Here is a 27,319-nt window from a genome sequence, read left to right as displayed (position 1 = left end):
GTAGATTACATCATGTTCACCACCCAAAGACTAATTATAATCCATCACCACACATGTGCCAAATCACCCCTTTTGCCCTCTCCCCTCCCTGCTTCCCTTTTGGTAACCACCAAACCAATCTCAGTTGCTGTGTGTGTTTGCGTTGTTCTTATCTTCTACTTATGAGTGAGACCATATGGTATTTGACTTTCTCCCTCTGACTTATTTCACTTAGCATTCATTTTTTTTATATAACCTTTAGTATCCAGCTTGGCTAATATGTGTGTGTGTGTGTGTGTGTGTGTGTGTGTATACACACAGAAAGAATTATGTGTTAAAAATTAATTTGAGAAAAATCATTTGTCTTCCTATCCAAGAGAATGATGTATTTTTCCATTTGTCCATCTTCTTTTGTGTCCTTCATTAGTAAAGTTTTGTTCATATACTTCCCACATTTATCATTTAGTCTTGGCTAGTCTTGGATATTTTTCTCTTTTTTTTCTATTTTAAATGGTATCTTTATCCATTTTACACTTTAACGGTTGTAGGTCATATAAATAACATCTACTGATGATTTCTGCATATTAGGTTTTATATTCTAGTACCTTACCAAATCATGTCATTTTTGCAGTAGTTTCTCAGTTGAGTTTCTTAGGTTTTCCCACATACAGTCATCCCTTAGTAGCTGTGGGGGATTGGTTCCAGGACTCCCGCAGATACCAAAATCCATGGATGCTTAAGTCCCTTATATAAAATGGCATAGCATTTACACATAAACTACGCACGTACTCCCATACACTTTAAATCATCTCTAGATTACTTCTAATACCTAATACAATGTAAATAATGTATCGTTTAGAGAATACTAACAGGAAAAAAAACCTGTACATGTTCAATACAACCATAGATAGAACCATCCTAGGCCTTTCAATCCAAGGATGCAGAACCCACTGATATGGAGGGGCAAGTGTATACAACTATATCATCTGCCAATAGCAATAACTATTATACCTCAAATTTTTCTCTTTTGTCTAATGTATTTTCTGGGTCCCAGAATATTAACTCCATAAATTCAGAGATTCTTTATTTACTTTGTTAACTGCTTTGTCTCCAACACCTGAAACAGTGTTGGCACAGAATATACGCTCACTAAATATTTGAAGTAATTAAATGAACTACACAGACTAGCAGCTCCAGTATCACGCTTAGTAACAATACTGATAGTGAGTACCCTTTTCTTGTTCCTGACTCTAGTGGGAATGTCTCTATACTTCCCCAGTAAGCTTGATGTTTGCCTTTGGGCTGACTCAAATGTATTATTACCTCGTGTTAAATAAGTATGTATCTATTCCTATTACATTGAGCATTTTTATCTGAAACGATTGTTGAATTTTAGCAAATGCACCATTTTTATAAAAACAGTAAAGTTATTTTTCAAAAACTCATTCCACATTTAAAAGGATTTAAATATTTAATTCAACAAATGAAATACAGAAAAACAGTAGCTATAAAACCATGGAGATGGTAATTTAAATAACAACAGAATAAAGCTTTAAATTATACTATTTAAACTTCCTTTATCACTATTTAAATTTCATTCATTACATTAGTATAATACCTCATCTCAGCATCTACAGTTTTAATAAATGCTTGGAACGTTTTTTGTTCAGAAACAGATGCCGGTCTGACAGAAACACATTTGAAAATATTCTTTTTCTGGTCATAGTTTCCAACACATCTATGAACTCGACCTCTAATCAGTTTTGGAAGTTCACGATCCTGTTTTTTAAAAAGCAAATATCAATAAGGTTATTTATTACTTCATCTGAATTTCAATATTTAAAACTAATAATATGATCAACTAAATATGAATCACCACAAAATGCTGCAATTCCCTCATCTGACTTAAGGCCCCACTGCTGACAAGACCATGATAGCTACGCATATGTGGGTGCCCTGTCACAGAGGAAAGACCTTCACTTGGGTGGGTTTCTTACAAACTAGAAGGGCTTCTGACAGCTGCTTCTTAAAAGACTGAATAATTCTCAATGTAATGGCACATGAATTATTCACTTATAATGAACTGGCAGAGTTCCACTTTCAGTAGACAGCAAACTACATAGTTCAAACCAACTCTCCAGCTAAGAACAACTAGAATAGCTGGCTGAAATATTTAAAAGCCTCCTCGTAGACATCAGAGAGATACTAAGGCAGTGAGAAATTACAGAGACCTCATCTGGGAGAGGAAAGGAGTCCAGAATGGGGCCTGATATTTGGGGATGCTTTCCCCCTGAGGTCTCTGTCAATTATAGTCAAGGCAGTTGAAAGTTTGAGAAACTGAGCAGAGCTTTTGGCTCATAGGGCTGGGAGAAAAAACTGGAGTCAGAGGCTCCAAAGGAAAAGGGATTCTGGTAACCACCCCCATCCTCACCCCAGGCTTAGAGTTGGGACCCAAAAGAGCTATGCCTTAATGGGACTAGTAAACCAGAAAAAGACCAGCAAGCATCAAATCCTCTCGATCACGAATAAAATTAAAGTATTTTGGGATTGCTTTCACTAAACAGTAATCAAAAGCTCTAACTACAAGGAAAAATATTAGCTAATTTAGCATTAGCCAAAAGGACTATATTAAAGTGAAGAATTTCCTCAAAGGCCACCATTAAGACTGAAAAAGCAAACCACGGAGTATGAGAAAATACTTGCAATGCACATAATGGACAAAGAACTTGTAACCAGAATAGTTTTTTTTAAAAGAACTCCTATAAATCAATAAGAAAAGACAAATAATTCAATAGAAAAAAAGAACAAGCGGCCTGAACGGACTTTATAAAAGATAATATCTAAATGATCAGTAAACATATAAAGTGCTCAACCTCATTAGTCACCAGGAAATTGTAGAGAAATGGGATAGTACTAAACACCCACTAAAACAGCTAAAATTAAAAAGACTGATAGTACTAAGTACTGATAAGAACGAAGAGAAACTACAACTTGCCTACACTGATTCTGAGTGTTTAAAGTGGTACAACACTTTGGAAAATTCTTTGGCAATAAATACTGTATTAGAACATACACATGCACTATAATGCAGCAATTTTACTTCCACGTATATACCCAACAAAAATGCACGCATAGGCACAACAAGAGACATATACAAGAATGTTCACAGAGCATTATTCACAACAGCAAAAGATCTGGAAACAACTCTGATGCCCACGAACAGAAGAACGGGAAACTAAATTCTGGTATATTCATACAACATTACATTGTACATAGAAATATAAATAAGTGAACTATAGCTACATGCAACAACAGATGAATCTTACAAACATTGGTTGAGTGAAAGAAATCACACATAAAAGAAGACATACCACATGATACTATTTATATAAAGTTCAAAAACAGGCAGAATTAATTTATGATATTAAAAATCAGGATAGTGGTTACTTTTAAGTAGGAGACAGGAGGTAGTGAATGGAAGGAGGCACAAGGATACACAGGGTGACAGTAATGTTCTATGGTGACAGTAACGTTCTATTTGTCAAACTTCATAATGTTCACTTTGTGATACTTCAGACAACTGTATAGTTATGATTTGTGCACCTTTCTGTATATGTTATACTTCAATAAAAAAGTTTTCAAAAAACTTATCAGACCAGGGGAAACAATAAGCATTCAAGATATTATAGAAATTAATAACATGACAACTACTATTTCTTGATCATCTACTATGTAGCAGGCGCTATCCATTTTATCATCCAATCTCCAAAACAACCTTTCAAAGTAGGATTTAGTCTCCCCATTTTACAGATAAAAAAACTGAAGCTCAGGAAGTTTAAGCAGCTTCCTCAAGGTCATAAAGCTACTAAATGATAGCATAAAAACTGGAATCCAAGTCTTATGTCAGAAGTAAGACCAATTTCAGAATTTTACAAAGTATGTAAGTCTTAAAAGGGCTCCAGCCTCCTTTGTCACTCCCAGCCTTCTCTGTCGCTAAGCCTCTTCCCTATATCCCAGCCCACTCTTTGCCTTCCCTCAACTTCAGAACCACTACCCTTAACCCCATCACTTATTAACTCTACACTCTGGTAATTATAAATACTTGCAGTTTCCTCTACAATCCACGCTCTCTCTTAGCTTTATTTCTTTGCATATGCTGATCTCTCACCTTAGAATGCACTCCTCCCCACTTGTTCCCCTCCCTCAACACTTTGGCTTAATTTATTAGTCCTTAAATATCTACGATAAGATAGGTTACTACATTCTTCAAAAATCTTTCCCTGAGCTGCCTCATCCTTCCCATAGACTTCTGTAGCATCCTGCACATACATCTATCATACCACAGTGTAACACTTATGTAACCATCTTTCTGAGATTATAAACTGTTAGAAAGGAGGAGCCATTTACCACTTATATTCCACTTTGTATCACTTTCATCTAGCACAACACCTGCACATAGGAGGCTCTCCATATTAGTTGAACAAATAAACAACTTTAATATCAGAACGAAAATCAAACAAAATGTTGAAAGTACTACTAAACTGTTAACAGAATTTCTACTACAACGGAATTATAGCCTGCATTTGTATGTTTTGTTAGCATAGGCTTTGCAAAGAATAGTCAAACAATACTTAAATACTCACTATTTCATAAAATATACAAGGCAGAGTATGTTTCCCATCTCTCAGAAGAAAAGTCTTTGAATAATATGGCCCAGATGTAACAGCTGAATCGAGAACAGCTAAGCAACATCAAAATAGGGGGGAAAAATCAGTGCTGGTAAAATGCAAATAAAATTTAACAGAGAAGTTGATATTTAAATAACTACTCCCACATTAACCTCTTATAGTTTTATTTTACAACAATGAAGACATTTTAAGAGGGAAAGATATTTTTGAAACTTTTATACTAAGGAAATTTCTGGCCCTCTCCAACTTAGGAACAGCTTAAATGCCAAAATTCATACAGTTGACAATAGTTGGCCATCTGAAGCTTTTTTCTTAGAATACATTCTATAGAGTGGTTAAATCCCCAGACCAGTCTATCACACTCTAGAATAATAAAATATACACATATAACAAATAAGCATCGTGGTCTAATTTAAAAAAAACATTGAATTACAATCAGAAGTCATGCCTTTGAGTCCCAATTCTCCAACTTACTAAATTGAGCAAATTACCTAACTCCTTCCAAATCTGTTTCATCTACAAAATGCAAATAATAATTCATGTTTACCTCAAGGAATTATCATGAAATGAGAGCATTACTCATTCCTTTAATAACCATCCATTTGTTTTTATAAGGTCAGCCTCCATTTCCCCTAATAATAACAGATTTTCCTTTAGGAAACTTCTCCTATGCCATTTTTAGCCATACGATTTGGATGAGATTTGTCCCCACCCCAAGATCCCAGAGTGACATGAGACTGACTTAAACCAATCAGCATATCCCATTCCCCAACTACAGAACTCAGGGCTTCAGTGATGGGCTTGTTATCCAGCCAGAAATGATGATATGCAAGGGGTCATTTGCTGGTTTTGGGGAAAGAACCACCAGAAGAAACTATCAAAGAATGTGAGAGTGTGGTATAAGGATGTGTGGTATAGAGAACTTTGATAATCATCTTAATACCAAAAGGGAAGAGTCAGAAGTTACTGAAGAGACAATTGGAGCCTCAGGATGAAGCCAACACTGTGACAGGACAGAAAGAGGGTTAAATCTCAAAAACATAATATTGGATGAAAATGTAAGCTGCATATTTTAAAACACATAGAGCAATAAAATATATATAAATTTATGAAACCAGATGTATATAGTAAAATTATAAAAGCCTGGACAGGAAAGATACCACAGTGATTATTTCTAGAGAAGAAGAAAAATGGATGGGAGTTTCAAATATATCTATAATAGAGGTATGCGGATGTTTATTATATTCTCTATACTTTTCTGTATGTTTAGAATATTTCATAATTCAAATTAAACGTTTATTTTATTTAAACTAAGGAAAAATGAGTTTTGAATCTCCACTTCTTACTGGTTTACCTCTTTATTCTAGGTAAAATCAAATTCCAGAAACATTCTGCAAAACTCTCCCCCTTTTAAATATTAATTTAGAAAACAGATTAATTGTAGAGTGTTTACTCACATCAGTAAGGGATTCTTTACAAATGTTTTTTCAAAATATTTAAAATATGATTTAATTTATCTACTGGATTTAGTGTAATATAGTAGAAAGAACACTAGATTGAGAATAAAGAGACGTGGATTCTAGATCCATTTCTACTGCTAACTAGCCAAGTGATTTCACTCAAGCCTATTTTAATTATTTGCCCCATTTCCTCATGTACCTCAAGGGTTGAGTTAGATAGATACTTGTAAGAATCTTCCCAGGTGTAACACTACAAATCAGAAGAACAGTACCACAATTAACCAGATACATTTTAAATCAGACAGACCCAGGACCTGAAAAAAATCCTAATAAACCACAATCTCCTTTTGAAAAATTTTATTTTTCTTTAATATCCCTTATGTATTCCTATTTACATTCAAAAATATTATCCAAATAGTATTAATAAAGTATTTTTGAAGTATTATACCTACCCAATATTTCAAAAAGAAGTACAGTTTTCTGTGCATGTTCACGCCAGTACTTCATGCTTTCAATAACTGCAGATACAATTCTTAAAGAATTATCTTTTTCCTTAAGCTTTAACTGATATAATGTGGTTTCCTTTTGAAAAAAAACATAGCATTAGAAAAACCTTTCATTTTTTTCATCATACTCTTTCACTTTCTATGTAAAGATTCTAGGTCTTTATAATAGGCAAATGTGTAAATGTATAAAAAGAACTAATGAAAATTTTAGTACAGTTACTCTCTAAAATTAAAGTCATCATTAGCACTTTATAGGAGAAGAAATTAGGATGCACCTAGAGACAATCAAGAAGAAAATTATTTATATGGGCATTCATTCATCCATTAGTTCAATCATCGAATATTTTTAAAGTATCAATGTGCCAAGCCCATGATAAACACAAGTGAGTAAAACACAACTCCTTCCGCTAACGTGCTCCCACTCTAGGAGGGAAGCCAGATACACTCATTCACTCATTCCAAAAGTATTTACTGGCAACTACTATGTGCCAAATATATCTACCCTCATAGATTTTGCAGTCTATTGAGAGATTCAGGAAAAAAACAAATAACACATAATAGAATTTCAGGAATTGAGATATCCTATACCTAAGAAAAACAGGATAAAAGGATAAAGAAAGACAGGGACTATTATTTCAGATGGGTTGTTGAGTGAGTACTAAGGGAAAGCATATGTAAAGGCCCTGAGATGGGAATGTGTTCGTATTTTTAAAGATCAACTAAGAATACAGTGTGCTAAAATACTAATTGGTGGGAGGGGGCCCTTTGCTTTGTGAAGGGGGTGGTGAAAGTGAAAGAACACTTGCTGGGACACTTTTTTCTGACTACAATTACCCTCCCTCCTCCTCTTCCTCCTTAACCAAAATATGAATGTGTCTCGTTGAGGACTACTTAGATAGTGAGCCACTTTTTGCTAAGGTGACTATGTCATATCATTCTAGTGTATAAGGAAACATAAGGTTGAGAACCACTGTGAAATATGCTCTATTAGTCAGATTTCCAGCCAAAAAAAAACCACCAGAATTTACCCCAGATGGCTTAATGAAAAGACTGCTTACAGGTGTATGGGCAGAACAAACACAGGGTACGTAAGCAGTCAAAGCCTAACGATAGTAAGAAATTTCTACCACTCCTAGGCTCAAAGGACAAGGGGAGGAAATGAAACTAACAAGCCTGTGAAAGCTGGGCTCATGGAGGCTGTATCATACAGGGACACAGCTACTGCCTGAGAAACAATATTTAAGCAGGGAGGGAACGGAAAAACCCAACCTCTCCCCCCAGCTTCTGATGTCCTGCCAGTGACTGTCACTGGCTGACCCTTACCAGAAGCCAGCCAAGGGCTGAGATTCCAGCCTTAAGGGATCCCAGGGTGATGCATTAGGTAGGACCATTCAGCCTTCCAGAACACAGAGAGTGGCAGAGCGTAAAGAATCTATTGGGCCAGGAGGCAAGGCAGGCAAGATAGAGAACACCTGGTACACATAAGATATAAAAGACATTTACAAAGAACAATTAGAAGAAGTGGAGAGAAGAAGTAAGGCTGAGGTACAGGGAAGAATATCAACCAAAGCAGAGTTGTATTAGAGTGTATATCACGTTTAGAGAATTGTGAAGAGTTTGAAATGGCTAGTGCACTGGAGAATTAGTAGAATAGAATATGAAGCTGGAAAAGTAAAATAAGACCAGATTATAGAGCAGAGGTCAGCAAACTATGGCCTGTGGTCCAAATCTAACCTGTTGCCTTGTTTTCATACACTTCTACTGGAACACAACCACACCCATTCATTTATGTATTGTCTCTGGCTGCTTTCAAGCTACAACAGCAGAGCTGAGTGGTATAGTTGAATAGTTACAAGAGAGACAATATGGCCCATGAAGCCAAAAATATTTACTATTCACCCCTTTACAGAAAAAGTTTGCTGACTGCTGTTACAAGAAACTTAGACTGACACATGAAGAGCTTGGAGAATTTCTGCAAGCCATGATTAACTGTCATCATCTCAATAATTAGAAAACAGTGAAATCCAGAACCCAGTAATACAATCTAAAGCAACTATGGAATAGAATCGCCATTCACCAGCTATCAGAAAATATTTTGGAAACGAACATTCATCTACTCCAATGGAACTGGCTATTTGTGCTGATCAAGTAATACATGCCATGGAATTGATTTCAAATGCTCTTATCTCTGTAACTTGCTAAATACTTATTTATCTCATATTTTTAAATGTAAATATAAAAAATGTAAATAATTTATATTTAAAAGTTTACCTTGAGAGTATTTTCTTCTGGAATATCATCCAACATCTTCTTCTTAACTTGATTTTGTTGAAAATTGGGCTTAAATGCCTGTAATGCACTGTTTTGGTCTAGACCTCTCATTGTGGAGCCTGATTTTCTTGATGAATGTGTTTGTCTGAGTGCTTCAGTTTCTCTTTTGTGAGATAAGTTAGGAGGTTCAGATATTCTTAACTGTTTCTGTTGTTGAGCTCCCAATCTCACTGGACAAGAATTTATCCCATCATTTTCCATTAGGTTTGTTCTTCTACATTGAGGCTTAAAATCATTTCTATCCCAAGTTTTCAAGCCAGTATTTTTGTTGGCATCTCTGTAGCTGTAATAAGTTTTTTGTAAAATTAGTATTAGTTTTTGTTTCTATATACTTTTTCTAATTAAAAGAAAATAATGAAAATTTGCATTTACATGGTAATCTGTGGTTTATAAACTACTTTGTAACTACAGACTAGTCAGAAATTCCAAATACGTCATCACAACAACCCTACAATACATTATACCTCTCTTTTCAGCTGAGGAAACTGAGCCTTAGGGAGGAAGTAACTTGCCCGAAGTCACATAGCAAGTTACTGACAATCCAGAACCCAGAGAACCCCAGTCTCCCCACTCAGAGTCCAGTGCTATAAAGTATATTTTTAAACTATACAAGCCTTCATATGACAGTGGTTGTCTCCAAGTGGTAAGATTCTGAGGACCTCTGCTTACTTCTTTATACATTTATTTTAAAATTTCCTACAAAGTAAAATTTTAAAAAATTAAACTATGGCTTGTTGGTGATTTTAAATCACAAGGAGACTAAATATAAGGAAGGTATATAGCTATTTGATTAGAAATTTTGTACTTTTACTATGTAGCTTAAAAGCCCTACTTATGAATCTGCTGCAGCATTTTACTAACTACATTAATCTAAGTGAGTTGTATCAGCTGATCAGAACACAAGGTTAATAAAATCAAAAGCGTAATTTCTGAGCAGGCTAGTTAAGAGTTCCACAGGAAAAAACTAGCCCAAGTCACAAATTCTTATTTCTGAATAACTTTCCTGAAAATACCACAAGTACCACAAGAAGGCACACAATACAACCCATCCCTTGTTAGGAAAAACCCAAAAAAAGGTCTAGGTTCCCTAGTAACCAGGAACAAATTCAGACTGCATGGAGCCTTAACCTGGTATAATTTGAGGAGTCTTCTTAAGTAAATTAGGTACAAAATCAGCTATGAAAATAATGAGAAATCACAAATAATTACAAAATTTAAAAAGTTGATAAATGCCACAAACATCACAAGACCCAGGAAAAAATATTATTAGGATTATTATTAACTGCCTGATACACCTCTATAAGACTTTTTTCCTACATTGATCACCTCTTCATATGACAGTATTTTTTTTTCGTGTCTTAAAGATTATATTTTTTTTTCCTTTTTCTCCCCAAAGCCCCCCAGTACATAGTTGTATATTCTTCGTTGTGGGTCCTTCTAGTTGTGGCATGTGGGACGCTGCCTCAGCGTGGTTTGCTGAGCAGTGCCATGTCCGCGCCCAGGATTCAAACCAACGAAACACTGGGCCACCTGCAGCGGAGCACGTGAACTTAACCACTCGGCCACGGGGCCAGCCCCTTTATGGCAGTATTTTTATTTTTCAATAGAGGGAATAGGAATTTTCTCTTTGCTTTCTCATAGCCATGGAAATTCTTTTATTATTCATAGTTTAGGAAACTTTCTTTCAGCTTCACAAGTGCTTATTAGTAACAGCACATCTGCAACTTCCTCCAACATTTTGCTCAAGAGGTGTTCCTAGCCTGGAGACCAGCGCTGGGAGAACTGCAGTCCTTTGATCTTGCGGGGTGTGCCCACACACAAGATGCTGCTTCAGCAGCCGATCCAACTAAGCCAGGTGCTCAACATCCCAAGCAGACCGTGAAGCCTCAGTTGTAGTGGCTCCTGAGCAGGGCAGGAAGCAGTGTCTCCCTGAGATTCTTCTCAAGGACAGGCTGTTCTTAGGCCCAGATGGATGTGAAGTTACAGCCTAGATTCTAAATCTAAGCATAGAACCAGTTAAAAGATCTTCAACAGATTTCCAACTACCTACCTAGGTTTTCAAATGTTTTCTGCTTCTGGATTTTCTGTTATATTCCAACTGTCTGATATAGATCATCTATTATTTCAAACTGGAATATCCAATTCTGGCTTCCTGTCCAGATTACAATGTTACCTCATTCTCTGACTAATGCCCGTCAGAATGGATTTCCTCCTAGCACCTGCAGCTGGAATTGTGTCTCAAAGAACCACCTCAAACCACTGAATAGGCCCAGCTTCAAGCCCTGGTCCTGAAGAAAGTTTCTGACTGGTCTTGAAGAAACTAGCGTGAGTAATAATGTCAAAACTAATTTTTTAAAAATAAAAATATTGTGGAGAAGAGCCAAGATGGCGCCGTGAGTAGTCCTCTTTGTCTCTCGCCCCTCGAGCCTACAATCGTTTGGACACTTATCGCTTGACAAAGGATATCCAGACAGCATCTCAGGACGTCTGAGACACCCACGCGACTATACATCGGAAGGCGGATGGACTTTCCTCCGGGAGGATGTGGAAATAGGTGAAAACTCTCCGACCCCGACGGGCAGCCTAGTACCCGCAAGCGGCTTTCTTCCAACGGACGCCCCCAGAGGATCCACACACATCTAGGGCAGGAGCGAGAACACAACAGAGGAGCGACGGTGGAAACAGGTGACCAGAACCCTACCTAAACCCCCTGCAATTACTCCTAAACGCAGAGGGAAACTTTGGAGTTGCACACCTGAGCCCGCGGGGAGAGTCTCTCCCCGCCATTGGCGGGGAGACCCAGCCTGGTGCTCGGGGCGCCCGGAGGGTCCCAGAGAGAGACACGGAGGACACGGAGATCTCCCAGCTGCCGTTGCCCGCCCCGTGGGACTAGGGATTGCCGGAGATCTCAGAGAGGACCGGGGCTGGGGGAATTTTCAAAGGCCGGTTCTGTGACCCGGAGGGGAAGCGCCGGAGCTCCGCCAGGCAGCAGACAAAACTCTCTGTCTCCCGTTAGCAGAGGGGCCACGCTGAGCATTCACGGCTCCGGCAGAGGCCCGGAGAGAATCCCAGAGGGCGGGGCGACCCCCAGCTGCCGTTGCCTGCCCCGTGGGGCTAGGGATTGCCGGAGATCTCGGAGAGGACCAGGGCGGGGGGAACTTTCAAAGGCCGGTCCGGCGACCCGGAGGGGAAGCGCCGGACCTCCGCCAGGCAGCAGACAAAACTCTCTGTCTGCCATTAGCAGAGGGGCCACGCCCAGCATTCAGGGCTCCCGGCAGAGGCCCGGAGAGAAGCCCTGAGGGCGGGGCGACCCCCAGCTGCCGTTGCCCGCCCCGTGGGACTAGGGATTGCCGGAGATCTCGGAGAGAACCGGGGCGGGGGGAACTTTCAAAGGCCGGTTTTGCGACCCGGAGGGGAAGCGCCGGAGCTCCGCCAGGCAGCAGACAAAACTCTCTGTCTGCCGTTAGCAGAGGGGCCACGCCGAGCATTCACGGCTCCGGGAGAGGCCCGGAGAGAATCCCAGAGGGCGGGGCGACCCCCAGCTGCCGTTGCCCACCCCGTGAGGCTAGGGATTGCCGGAGATCTCAGAGAGGACTGGGGCTGGAGAGAGTTCCAGAGACCCAGCTTAGTAGCCTAGGGGGAAACCCTACAGGCTCACAGCAGCCTTAGGGAAAGCCTCTGCACAGCACCAGTAGAAGGCACCCAGCCGCCAGCCACAAGGCTGGAAGACCCCAGGGCAAAAGCAGCATAGCTAGGTGTACCAACCACAGACTGTAGAAGATGCCAATAGCTCTCCTGCGACCCATAGAGGACAAGTGAGATTTGGTGGGTGCCGACAGCAACGGAGCGACAAATATAAGTGATCCCACCCCTGGCCGCTGAAAAAGCCCATAACACCGTTGCAGACCCCAAGGAGAGAGCACATCTAGGTGGGCTGCAACAGTAGGCACCTGCAGCCTGAAGCCCCCCTGTGACGGCCCCCACGGCAGAGGAGGGAATCCAAGGGGCCACTGTGGCTACGAAGAGGGGCCCAGGCCCAGGTAGCAACTATGGACAGGGTTCCTGGTTGGTGAAATATAAACAGCTGCTCCTCCCACCGCAGCAGCTGAAACAAGTGAAAGGAGCAACTAAACTCTATCTCCATGCGGAGGCACAAATCAACAACATCAAGCAATATGAAAAAATACATTAAATCTCCAGAACAGAAAGAAAGCAACAAATACACAGAAAACAATCCCAAAGAAAATGAGATATATAACCTAAATGACGATGACTTCAAAACAGCCATCATTAAGATTCTCAATGAGTTAAGAGAGAATTCTGACCGACAACTCAACGAGTTCAGGAGCTATGTCACAAAAGAGTTTGATACGATAAAGAAGAACCAAACAGAAATATTGGAAATGAAGAACACAATAGAGGAGATTAAGAAAAATCTAGATGCTCTGAACAGTAGGGCCGATAATATGGAGGAAAGAATTAGCAATTTGGAAGATGGCAATATAGAATTGTTGCAGGCAGAGGAGGAGAGAGAAGCAAGACATAAAAGAAATGAAGAAACTCTCCGAGAATTATCAGACACAATTAGGAGATGCAACGTAAGGATTATAGGTATACCAGAGGGAGAAGAGAAGGAGAAAGGGGCAGAAAACCTATTCAAAGAAATAATGGCTGAGAACTTCCCAAATCTGGTGAGGGAGATGGATCTTCAGGTGACAGAAGCCAATAGATCTCCAAACTTTATCAACGCAAGAAGACCAACTCCACGGCATATAGTAGTGAAGCTAGAAAAAGTCAACGACAAGGAGAAAATATTAAGGACAGCCAGGCAAAAGAAACTAACCTACAAAGGAACCCCCATCAGGCTATCAGCAGATTTCTCAGCAGAAACTTTACAGGCTAGAAGAGAGTGGAATGATATATTCAAAAATTTGAAGGACAAAAATCTACAGCCGAGAATTCTCTACCCAGCGAAAATATCCTTCAAATACGATGGAGAAATAAAAACCTTCCCAGATAAACAAAAATTAAGGGAGTTCATTGCCACAAAACCTCCTCTTCAGGAAATCCTCAGGAAAACCCTCATTCCTGAAAAATCCAAAAAAGGAAAGGGGCTACAAAACCAAGAGCAGAGGAGATAAGTAGAAGGACAACAACAGAGAGTAGCAGCTCTACATCAGAACAGATTAAACCATGGGACGAGAAACAAAGGAAACTGAAGAAAACCGGAAAACAAGACACAAAATGGGAGTGGTAGGCCCCCACGTCTCAATAATCACTCTAAATGTAAATGGATTGAACTCCCCAATCAAAAGACACAGAGTGGCAGGATGGATCAAAGAACAAGATCCAACAATATGCTGCCTCCAGGAAACACACTTCAGCCCCAAAGACAAACACAGACTCAGAGTGAAGGGATGGAGAACAATACTCCAAGCTAATAATGAACAAAAGAAAGCAGGTGTCGCTATACTAATATCAGACAAGGTAGATTTCAAAGCAAAACAGATAAAGAAAGATAAAGAGGGACAGTATATAATGATAAAAGGGACTCTCCACCAAGAAGACATAACACTTATAAATATATACGCACCCAACACAGGAGCACCAAAATTTGTAAAGCAACTCTTAATAGAACTAAAAGAAGACATCAACAACAATACAATAATAGTAGGGGACCTCAACACACCATTAACACCAATGGACAGAACATCCAGACAGAAAATCAACAAGGAAATAATAGAATTAAATGAAAAATTAGACCAGATGGACTTAATAGATATATATAGAACACTTCATCCAAAAACAGCAGGTTACACATTCTTCTCAAGTGCACATGGAACATTCTCAAGGATTGACCATATTTTGGGAACCAAAGCAAACATCAATAAATACAAGAGAGTTGAAATAATATCAAGCATCTTTTCTGATCATAACGCTATTAAACTAGAAATCAACTACAAGAAAAAAGCAGAGAAAGGTGCAAAAATGTGGAGACTAAACAACACGCTTCTCAACAAACAATGGATCATTGAAGAAATTAAAGAAGAAATCAAATATTATCTGGAGACAAATGAAAATGAGAACACGACATACCAAATCATTTGGGATGCAGCAAAAGCAGTCCTAAGAGGGAAATTCATCGCAATACAGGCTCACCTCACTAAACAAGAAAAAGCTCACGTAAGCAACCTCAAACGACACCTAACGGAACTAGAAAAAGAAGAACAAACAAAGCCCAGAGTCAGTAGAAGGAGGGAAATAATAAAAATAAGAGCAGAAATAAACGATATTGAAACAAAAAAGACAATAGAAAGGATCAATGAAACAAAGAGTTGGTTCTTCGAAAGAATTAACAAAATTGACAAACCCCTAGCCAGACTCACCAAGAAAAGAAGAGAGAAAGCGCAAATTAATAAAATCAGGAATGAGAGAGGAGAAATCACAACAGATACCAATGAAATACAAGAGATCATAAGAGAATACTATGAAAAACTATATGCCAACAAATTGAACAACTTGGAAGAAATGGACAAATTCCTAGACTCCTACAATCCCCCCAAACTGAATCAGGAAGAAATGGAGAATCTGAATAGACCAATCACAAGTAAGGAAATAGAAACGGTAATCAAAAACCTCCCCAAAAACAAGAGTCCAGGACCAGACGGCTTCTCTGGAGAATTCTACCAAACATTCAAAGAAGACTTAATACCTATTCTCCTCAAACTGTTCCAGAAAATTGAGAAAGATGGAGAACTCCCTAACACATTCTATGAAGCCAACATCACTCTGATCCCCAAACCTGACAAGGACAACACAAAGAAGGAGAACTACAGGCCAATATCACTGATGAACATAGATACAAAAATCCTCAACAAAATTTTGGCAAACCGATTACAGCAATACATCAAAAAGATTATACACCATGATCAAGTGGGATTTATACCAGGGACACAGGGATGGTTCAACATCCGCAAGTCAATCAACGTGATACACTACATCAACAAAATGAAAAACAAAAACCACATGATCATCTCAATAGACGCAGAGAAAGCATTCGACAAGATCCAACACCCATTTATGATAAAAACCCTCAGTAAAATGGGTATAGAAGGAAAGTACCTCAACATAATAAAGGCCATATATGATAGACCCACAGCCAACATCATACTCAATGGACAAAAGCTGAAAGCCATCCCTCTGAGGACAGGAACAAGACAAGGGTGCCCACTTTCACCACTCCTATTCAACATAGTACTGGAGGTGCTGGCCAGAGCAATTCGGCAGGAAAAAAAAATAAAAGGAATCCAAATAGGTAACGAAGAAGTAAAACTCGCGTTGTTTGCAGACGACATGATCTTATACATAGAAAACCCCAAAGAATCCACAGAAAAACTATTAGAAATAATCAACAACTACAGCAAAGTAGCAGGGTATAAAATTAACGTGCATAAATCAGTAGCATTTCTATACACTAACAATAAACTAACAGAAAAAGAACTCAAGAACTCTATCCCATTCACAATCGCAACGAAAAGAATAAAATACCTTGGGATAAACTTAACCAAGGAAGTGAAGGATCTATACAATGAAAACTACAAGACTTTCTTGAAAGAAATAGGCGATGACATAAAGAGATGGAAAAACATTCCTTGCACATGGATTGGAAGAATAAACATAGTTAAAATGTCCATACTACCTAAAGCAATATACAGATTCAATGCTATCCCAATCAGAATCCCAAGAACATTCTTCACAGAAATTGAACAAACAATCCTAAAATTCATATGGGGGAACAAAAGACCACGAATTGCTAAAGCAATCCTGAGCAAGAAAAACAAAGCCGGCGGAATCACAATCCCCGATTTCAAAACATACTACAAAGCTACAGTGATCAAAACAGCATGGTACTGGTACAAAAACAGGTCCACAGATCAATGGAACAGAATTGAAAGCCCAGAGATAAAACCACACATCTATGGACAGCTAATCTTCGACAAAGGAGCAGAGGGCCTACAAGGGAGAAAAGAAAGTCTCTTCAACAAATGGTGCTGGGAAAACTGGACAGCCACATGCAAAAGACTGAAAATCGACCATTCTTTTTCACCACACACCAAAATAAACTCAAAATGGATCAAAGACCTAAAGATTAGGCCTGAGACAATAAGTCTTTTCGAAGAGAATATAGGCAGTACACTCTTTGACATCAGTTTCAAAAGAATCTTTTCGGACACTGTAACTCCTCAGTTGAGGGAAACAATAGAAAGAATAAACAAATGGGACTTCATCAGACTAAAGAGCTTCTTCAAGGCAAGGGAAAACAGAATTGAAACAAAAAAACAGCTCACTAATTGGGAAAAAATATTTACAAGCCACTTATCCGACAAAGGGTTAATCTCCATAATATACAAAGAACTCACACTGCTTAACAACAAAAAAACAAACAACCCGATCAAAAAATGGGCAGAGGACATGAACAGACATTTCTCAAAAGAAGATATGAATATGGCCAATAGACACATGAAAAGATGTTCATCATCGCTAATCATCAGGGAAATGCAAATCAAAACTACACTAAGATATCACCTTACCCCCGTTAGATTGGCAAAAACATCCAAAACCAAGAACGACAAATGTTGGAGAGGTTGTGGAGAAAGAGGAACCCTCATACACTGTTGGTGGGAATGCAAACTGGTACAGCCACTATGGAAAACAGTATGGAGATTTCTCAAAAAGTTAAAAATAGAAATACCCTATGACCCAGCCATCCCATTACTGGGTATCTATCCTAAGAACCTGATATCAGATATCTCAAGAGTCCGTTGCACCCCTATGTTCATCGCAGCATTATTTACAATAGCCAAGACGTGGAACCAGCCTACATGCCCAGAAACTGATGATTGGATAAAGAAGATGTGGTATATATACACAATGGAATACTACTCAGCCATAAAAAAAGACGAAATTGGCCCATTCACAACAATGTGGATGGACCTCGAGGGCATTATGTTAAGCGAAATAAGTCAGTCAGAGAAAGACGAACTCTATATGACTCCACTCATAGGTGGAAATTAGTATATTGAGAAGGAGATCTGATCGGTGGTTACCAGGGAAAAGGGGGGGTGGGGGGAGGGCACGGAGGGGGAAGTGGTGTACCCACAACATGACTAACAAAAATGTACAACTGAAATTTCACAAGCTTGTAATCCATCATAACATTAATAAAAAAAAAATAAAAATATTGTTTTGATGTATTAACCACTTTATTAAAAGTTTGCCCCTTTTAAAAAATATAGTATCTTTATCTAATAAAAGTAAGGGTAATATTAACTTCAAAGAGCTGTTGTAAGGATCATTAAAATAAGATATTCATGCACTAAACAATGACTGATATACATGTTTGCTGTTGTTTCTCCAATACTTTGTTCTCAAAATTATTTCCTTCAGTAGTTGCCACTTAGCCAAGAATACTAAAATCCAACCTAAAAAATAATCCATGTTGTTTTTCTATCTATTCATTTTTTTCATAATCTTTAGGCATTACACTTAGATCCTCATGGCAATGACCCAGAAGTACCCTCACCATCTTCCTTGATGGTCCTCTTCATTTCTTGAGCCCCTACCACTGCAGATGCCCATGGATTTTCCTCTCCATCTTTCTGTCTTATTCCATTCTATTTACCTTGGAGCTGACTGTCTTACTGGGGTAAGACTGAGCATTCTATTTTTAAATATAGCCAACATTAAGATACAGTTATATTCCTGACTCTTTACTATTGCCACTTGGATCATTAATGATCAATAGCAAAATCAACTCATGCTGATAAGTATCAACAGAAATTTCATTATAACATGAAGAATTCTTTGGAAACATAATCACTGCTAAATTTACCTATTTTCAAAGTTTTAACTATCACGTTCTCCTAACTTCTTTTATAAAACATAGCTAATATTGCTGTAGTTAGTTATTAAGTATAGAAATTTCCTAAATGTAATTCTGTCTGAGAAAAGAGGAAGAGATGGAGGAGGAGGGAGGAGAGGAGAGGAAGAGAGGGGAAGGAGAAGAAGGAATAGAAGAAGAAAGAGAAATCGTAAGTAGACTCACCTCCAATCACTCTTGCTCCTTTCAGTATTTGACTGAATAGACGTAGACACAAAATCTTGATTTCTCAGGGGATGAGAAACTGAATGTGGTGCTTGCCTTTCAAGGAAACAAGTCTTATTAAATATTAATAGTTTGTTCCCAAATTGAGAAATGTAAAATATACATAGAAGAATAATATCAGTCAGTAACAGACACACACATTTATTGGTGTATATTTTTCCACATACCCTGTGTTCATTGCTTTCGTTAAAGGAGGCAACTCTGGATTCATAGCGTCCCAGGCCCAATCTCAAAAGATATAAATAGCATAGATAAAAGTAATATAGGTAGCATCTTTTAAAATAATTATTTCATATTTATTTAATTTGGGGAGTTGAAAGCTTGAAGAAGAAAAGAACTTAAAGATATGGATTTATTCTTCAACAGCAGTTTGTGGTGGAACTTTTCACAGCTTGCCTTATTAATTTTTATCTTTCTTCCCCAATGTATTTTAAGCAAAGGTAATAGTTTAATTTGTATCTCTTCCACAATCAATCCTAATGTAGTACCTTATACTTTATAATATGAATTCAGCATAATCAATGTTTCTTAAACTTTTTTGATCCCAACCCACAGCAAGAAATACATCATAACTCAGAACATATATATGCTCAGTGTCCATGCATGTGTGTGTGTGTGTGAGAGAGAGAGACAGAGACAAAGACAGAGAGAGACAAAGAAAGAGAGAGAGGAGGGAATATAAAATTTCACCATCAATTTTTACCCTTACTATATGTGATATACTGATATTTTCTATTCTATTCTACTCTATTCTCTTCTATTTCTTTTTTTAAAAGACTGGTTGTTTCCCAATGTGACTAATCGATCAAGACAAAAATTTGAAAAACACTGACCTACTCCTATCTCTTACCAATATAAGAACCTTATTATATCTCTGACAGATAGTAATCCCAGTCAGAGCTTGGAGAGTTCAATATTTCAGGAGGATGCACACTTCCCTAAGGAGTAGCTCAAACTGTTGTTATTTTTCAAGGTTAACATTTATGCTACCTATAAAAATATTTCAAATGGTAGGGAATTTTTTAAATGGCAGAGGATGCCAGATAAATGCCCACTTACGCACATCTATGTGAACTTTTCATTTTTTAACCATAAAAGTGGGAATAATATGAAATTCACACTTCAAATTCCTCAAATATGGAAGAAAACAAAATAATTATAGATTTAGAAGTAGATTAAGGTCTATAGTGGCACACTGGATGGAATTAACAATACAAGTATTGATATATATATATATATAACATATAATATATATATAAAGAGACTTTAAAATTTTAGTTGCATATGATCCTATTAAAGATTTTTTAAATGTGCCCCCAAAAATGTAAATGTATATAATCAGCATGAACCAAGTATATTTCAGAATGTCTGTCTGGTTATGCCTTCTTCTGGAAAGAAGTAAAAAGTCAGCAAACATTAAGAGCTCCCAGCACCCACTACCATAGCTAACTGTTTCAGAGATGAGAGGCCTAACTATAAAGCTAAACCAAGATTTTGGTGACCTCGCTTAAAAAGATGAGCTGGACCAGAAGACCTCTGCCTCTAGAATTTGAATCAAGAGATCCAGAGGGGAGTCAACAATGGACTCTGAGAACTAGGACTAAGAGGTTATGTTAACTCCCAGCAAGGGCAACTTAGTTCATGTGCTAGCTGAAGCTATAAGAAGCCAACTGGATAAGAGAATAAAGAGCCAAGGAACAAAGACAGGCAAAAATGGTACAAGAAGAGAAAAAAGACTAGGGCGAAGCACCAGAAATTCCCGGGCTTGTACCTCCTAAGGTCTGTTTTCTTCCATTTTTCCTGTGTTCCCGTGCACACTTATCCCTATTCCTGAGGCAACCTGAGTTTCCATATTCTTTACCACCAAATATGTAAGTCACAATATACATTGTGTGTCTTGAAAAAGAAAAAAAAATCTTTACAATGTACATTACTACTTCATTAGAACAAAGCCCCCAGATCTAAGATACTCCATTTAAATGCTAAGCCACCCTTGTAGACAAGGAAACTCAAACTACTGTAGTGGAATGTTCAGAAAGAGCCAAGTAATCCCTATATTTGGAGAGTGGAAAGAATTTTAAAAAAAAAAAGCTTTCTATTTCCATCATAATAAAATAGAAATGGTAATTTGCTATAATCCTAGTTCTTATTCTCTGAAAATTTTCACCTTATTTTCTTACCTGTTGGTAGAGGAGGGAAATCATAACTGTCAGAAGCAGTACTGATACCTGGATCATTTTTAAGTGGATTGGAGGTTAATGGCTGTCTATTCCGTTTTTTCTGATTGAACAACGGTACAGGCAAACAGCCTAAAGTGAACGTGCCAATAAATTAGTACATAATAGGTAAATGGATCTAATTATAGAATAATTACTAGCACATAATAATATACAACTTGTCTACTTCTATATGTCAATTTTATATTTATTATAGATATATTTTTATATCTTTGGATTGATTGTTATATTCTCTTTTTAAGATCCTGGATAGCCTCATTTGTCTCTCTAAAAACACCTCCTTGTTCTACGTTAACATTGCCTTAATTCCTCATTTGAAAGTAATTCCCATCTTCTCCCTCATCTCCCAACTCTTTCCAAATCCACTTTTTTGTTTTCCTCATTCCCCTCCTGTGCTTGCCTATTACCTTATCAATTGGAGAAGACCCTTCAAGTACAAAAGAGGTGAGAGAGAACCAAACTTTGACCCATGCTTTCCAAAACCCCAACCACTCTTTGGACTATGGTAGCATACCCTTTAAGGCCACAGTTTTCAAACTTTAGCTAGACTAAATTTATCTGGAATTGTGCTTAACATGCTAGTTCCTAGACCCTACTCTCACAAATTTTATTTCAATAGATTTGGTTTAAAAGCCAAAACTCTGCAATTTTTTGGGGGGAGGGGGTGCTGGTTGGTAAGGAAGATTGGCCCTGAGCTAACATCTGTTGCCAATCTTCTTTTTTTTGCTTGAGGAAGATTGACGCTGAGCTAACACCTGTAACAATCTTCCTCTACTTTGTATGTGGGATGCTGCCACAACATGGCTTGATGAGCAGTGTGTGTAGGTCCACACCCAGGCTGGACGTGCAAACCCCGGGCTGCCAAAGCAGAGCGCACAAACTTAACCACATGCCACCAGGCCAGTCTCCAAAACTCTGCAGGTTTAACAAGTACTCCTCATGTCTGTAATGCATATTTTCTGTGGATCATTCTGAGAATGCCTTAGAGTGATAATATCCAATGCAAATGCGAATAAAAACTACCTCCAAACCCTCCAGATGGGAGATCTTGGATCTCAAGTCAAACCAAAAGTCAGAATTTATAAACACTAAAACTAGAAGGGATCTCAAAGGAAAAAGAAGTCCAAAATGCTTGCACATTGCCACAGTGGAAGAACCTAGATAGGACCCAGGCTTCCTAAATCTCAGTTCAGACATCTTGCCACCATACCATACTCTAGGTGGTCCATCAACACTTGTACTACGGGAGAACATACACTCTGTGAAAACTCTCTGATGAAAGGCTGGGAAAATGATGTGCGCTCTGGAGTCAGACTGCCTGGGTTTTAATTACAACTTCAAAGTACATTTGAATTACAACTTCTAAGCATAAACTTGGGCAATTTCCTTAAACTTGTTGTGCCAAAATGACATATACTGAGAGACAGGATAATATAGTGATTAGGAGCATGGACCCTTGAGCCAGATTCCTAGGTTCAAATACTGGTTCTGCCACTTCATAAGTTACTTATTTAACCTCTTTATGTCGCAGTTTCCCATCTGGAAAACAGGAACAGTAATACAGTCAAGCACCGCATGATGACATTTTGGTCAACAACGGGCTGCATATACGACAGTGGTCCCACAAGATTAGGACCATATAGCCCAGGTGTGTAGTAGGCTAGACCATCTAGGTTAGTGTAAGTACACTCTAGGATGTTTGCATGATGACAAAATCGCCTAACAACACATTCCTCAGAATGTATCCCCATCCTTAAGCAACGTATGACTGTAATAATACCTATCTCAGAGGGTTGGTGTAAGGATTAAATAAATTAATACGTATAATTAAATGTCTAGAATGCAGCACATCCACCACAAATGATAGCTATTACCATCTTCATTGTCATTCTCATCATTCCCCTGGTTCTCTTACTCTTGCCCTCTGTCCTTTAACTAACAAATTAGGAAAGCAGGGGAAATGGCAGGGGAAGCGGTTAGGGAGACAGAAGTGATTCTGGAATTTTTTTTTTTTTTTTGGTGTGTGCGCGTGAGGAAGATTCACCCTGAGCTAACATCTGTGCCAATCTTCCTCTATTTTATGTGGGATGCTGCTATAGCGTGGCTTGACGGGTGATGCTAGATCCATACTGGGATCTGAACCCACGAACCCTGGACCTCTAAAGCAGAGCGTGCGAACTTAACCACTATGCAACCGGGCCAGCCCCTGGAGATATTTTAAATAAGTCAGTCACAAGTACAAATACAAATATATCTATTTCTTTGTTTTCAGCTTAAAAGCACAGAACAAGTACATAGGGTTTGCAGAGTAAATCCAGCAAAGTGTGATTTTACTCTTACCTCTACACCAAATGTTTTGCCTTAAGTAAGTTATTTTATTTCCTTGGACCTAAAAAGTAAAGAGGCTAGACTATATGTGCAGTCTTTTTAAAAGTTCCTTCCAAAATGTTCCATCTAAAAACTACAGAGGCTTTACATGGTATTTACAGAATATAGAAAAATTTAAACGTTGTTCCATACCTGCTGTACTTCGAGTTGAACTTTCATTTAGGTTTCTCTTCATTTCCTTCACTATCAAAGACTGTCACTTTTTCTTACACGCTCCCAATTTACAACATGAAGTTGTCTGGCTAAACCTTCAAAGAAAGAAACGTGAGACTCACAGTCTATCAACAGCAAAATCTAATTCTTAACCTGGTATCCACCGGATTCATGGTTCAAAACCTGATCATGCAAACACTTCATGGAGTCCTTTGCTTTCTGAGGAAGAATTCACAACATAACCCATCTTTGCAACTCTGTTCGAAATAAGTGAGGACTAAGGTGGCTACCACGCTGCTTCCTAAACACGTGCGGATTTTCACGCGGTCTGTGTCATTTATTTCAGAATCAAGGAGCCACAACGAGAATAATTCTGAACCAGATCCATAAAGAGGGAAACGGACGACGACACCGGCAATCCTACATGCCTGCAAGGCCAGGGGGGAGACACGGCGGAACCGGCCATGTGACAACACGCTCGGCGCCTCACTTTAAAACACTGTGCCTGCCCATCCCTTAAAATCCAGAATAATCGGAATCACAAGTTTCCACTCAGTTTCTACAGCTTCAACAGGTAAAACAAGTTTTTTCTGTACAACCGAATTGCTGTTGCAAATTTTTCCCTGTTTATTTTGCCTCCTAATCTATTTCAATCCCAATTGAATTCAACAAACACCTGTGGTGTGAAAAAGCAAGAAACAAACCTAAATGAGACCATTTCTGCTCCCAAGTTCACTACCCAGCGAGGCGGGCAGACACGAACGCAACTAAGTATGAATGCAGATCATACTGAGGTGAATATTAATTTCCAAAATCGCTTATGGAATGGCACAGGGGAAACATAAGGGCAGGGACGGCCTCTGCCTTGTTTCCCTATCGTGGGCTTGAAGCTGGAGACAGCAGGCCCTTCTCGAAAACGCTCCTGACGCCATTTCAGGAACCGAAACAGACGTGACGCAACTTCTCAGCACAGAAATAGCAACGCAACTTGCTGCCTAAACCCAGAGGGGGCCTCGGCGGCCGTTACGTTTCCGGGGATCAAGCAAACAAAATAAACACAAGTGTAACATCCCCCCTGGCCCGCTGAGCCTGCGGCCGGGACTCTGAGTGCACCCCACCCCAGCTTCCAATTAGACTTGAATGGCCACAGAGCCCGTTGCCTCACACGGAGGCCCGGAGGCCCATTTCGGCCCCTCGCTGGAGGGGGGCAGGGGCTCCAGTCAGAGCTCATGTCTCTTCCAACCATCCCTCCTGACCCAGAGACGGGGGGCAGTTCAGTAACTAAAAACATCAGCCTTTCCCATCTTGACCCTCCTGCCGACACGACACGCAACTTTAACCCTTAGGGTCCCTCGACTCGCTCAACCGTCGCCGCTGCGACAGCCCAGTCAGCTACCGCCGCCTCCCCACCTCCGGAAAAGCGCGGGAAGTCGAGCGTGCGCATGCGCGCCTGCCCAGCCAGCCCACCGCGCAAGCGCAGGGGCCACGGCCTTGGGGCTTGGGCTCAGTGACAGAAAGAGGTGCGGCAGCTCTCGCAGGGACGCTGACGTGAACGTGCTTCCTCTCGCGTTCTCGCGCTCTGAGGGACGCGGTGCGGGGATGGTCTACCTCCTTAGAGCTTTGCCCAGGGAGGGACCGGCCTGTGCTAGTGGCCGGTGAGGCGGGGGCAGCTCTGCTGGGCAGCCGGCCTCTGCCCAAGTTTCATCCGACAGTTGTGCCCTCTCCCCACGCCCACGGTCACTTCTCAGGTTCTAGGCAGGAGTTTATGAGAGGCCGCCGGCGCCACGGAGGGTGCCTGGAAGAGAAGGACCCAAGGGCCGCAGGGCTGAAAACCGGGTCCTAGGGGTCCAGCTGAGTTTCTGAGGGTCCCCAGGAGGCTGGTGGGAGAGCCGAGGCCGGGTGGATGGAGAGGTCAGTAGGCAGGCCGGCCGGTGCGGCAGCGTGGGGAGAAGCCATGGCGCTGCCCCTGAGCCCAGGGGCTGCTGGACTGCGGCCTCCCGGCCTTTGATCTCGGACAAGTGATTTACCCCCTAGACCTCCATTTCCCCCTCGGTAGAGTAGTGATACGGCATTTGCCTAATTGTGCTCAGAATATTGAGAGACCGTGAGCAGTCCGGGCACACAATAAATGCCCCGCAGATGTCAGCCCTTACTAATGACGGTAGCTGGCGTTCCTTGAGCACTTCGTATAGGCCCGGATTAGTCACTCTCTTGCTGTCTGGGGTCACAGACTGTTGTTCTGTTGTTACCGTATCTTCTGACCATCTGAAGACTGGGATAGGTGCCGGGCAGAGGCGCAGACGACCCCGAGATAGACGGAAGGTTCCAGTAAAGGCCGAGGACTGTGGACCATATTCGTAGTTTCTCCGAAGGTTGGGTCCATTAAGCAGAGTGGTTAGGAGATAGGGTTAGAGGCAGATTGAGACCAGATAAAGGAGACCTTGAATGTCAAATTAACAAATAAGTTTGAAGGAATAAGGTCATTTAATTTGGAAAAGAGAAGACTTCCAACAGTAAAATGTCAAAAAGACTTGTTAGTCACCGTGGTTCTAAAAGAGAGGAGACTTTAAAAAATGAGTAAAAGCTTCAGGGAAGCAGATTTCGACCCGTTATATACATGCATACATACATATGTACACATATAACACCCACTCACCCCTAAAAGATACATTTCTCATTAAAAAAAAACAAAAAAACCTTTAAACCCACTATGAGCAACATCCTGTGCTACATCTGTGAAGAAAGCAGACATGAGCAATGTGGAATCTTTGCTAGCAGTTTATAAACTTATTTTTCTCTTCCTGTTTTGTTCTGGTTATCATTTGTTTATTTCCACCTGGAAAGTTGTCAGGATGGGTGACAGCAATAGGGCCACAGTGAAAGGAGAAAATTGAAGTAGTGAGAGTACTTTGATTACCTGCCCACTGGACAAATGCATTATGTAGGAGACACCTTATGTTTAATATTGGAAAGAAGACTCTCCTTATCCCCCAGTCATACTGTTCTGAAAACAACATCACCTTAAATTGGTGTCCCACAAAATTTCTGGCATTGTTCTATTGGATAGCCATGTCTATGAAAAATTTACTCTCTCTTTGTTTTAAACTACATTATTTTACTGATAAATCAGGCACCCACAAAACATTTGTAGTGCTGGAAGTTCCTAGGCTTGTTCTTTTAAGTACTTCCAAATATTAAATATTCAACCTAATTGAGATACTGACAACTAGAAAGGGTTCCACTTTGTATACTATTGGTTCTCTGAACTCTCAAAAAAGAACTAAACTAATGAAAATGTGTAGTTTTGGTAGGGCTCAAAAAATCTAGTGTGCTTTGGGAAACAGGGAGTTAAAAATCTTTCGGAAGTTAACTTGGTATAAGAGTATGAAAAGCCTCTGTTGCTCTAGTTCTG

At 39.7% G+C, this 27,319-nt stretch overlaps 1 protein-coding gene across 1 annotated transcript in view; it reads right to left on the bottom strand.

Moving 5' to 3' along the window:
• Positions 1-1,434: 1,434 nt before the first annotated feature.
• The window catches only part of SPATA22 (spermatogenesis associated 22), a 30,188-nt gene continuing 4,303 nt past the window's right edge, over positions 1,435-27,319 (bottom strand). Inside the window, exons 2-9 of the mRNA XM_070482579.1 lie at positions 23,887-24,002; positions 21,310-21,438; positions 19,297-19,357; positions 19,070-19,165; positions 8,905-9,247; positions 6,580-6,709; positions 4,623-4,720; positions 1,435-1,758 (exon numbers count right to left, since the gene is read on the bottom strand). Of these exons, the coding sequence (XP_070338680.1) occupies positions 1,567-1,758; positions 4,623-4,720; positions 6,580-6,709; positions 8,905-9,247; positions 19,070-19,165; positions 19,297-19,357; positions 21,310-21,438; positions 23,887-23,929 (1,092 nt within the window). The 5' untranslated portion in view covers positions 23,930-24,002 and the 3' untranslated portion in view covers positions 1,435-1,566. The remainder of the gene's footprint in view (positions 1,759-4,622; positions 4,721-6,579; positions 6,710-8,904; positions 9,248-19,069; positions 19,166-19,296; positions 19,358-21,309; positions 21,439-23,886; positions 24,003-27,319) is intronic.

This window comes from Equus asinus, chromosome 13 (assembly GCF_041296235.1).
Source record: "Equus asinus isolate D_3611 breed Donkey chromosome 13, EquAss-T2T_v2, whole genome shotgun sequence".
Classification (NCBI taxonomy): Eukaryota; Metazoa; Chordata; class Mammalia; order Perissodactyla; family Equidae; genus Equus; species Equus asinus.
Note: the sequence above shows the minus strand (reverse complement) of the source record. Positions and strands in the feature narration are given on the sequence as shown.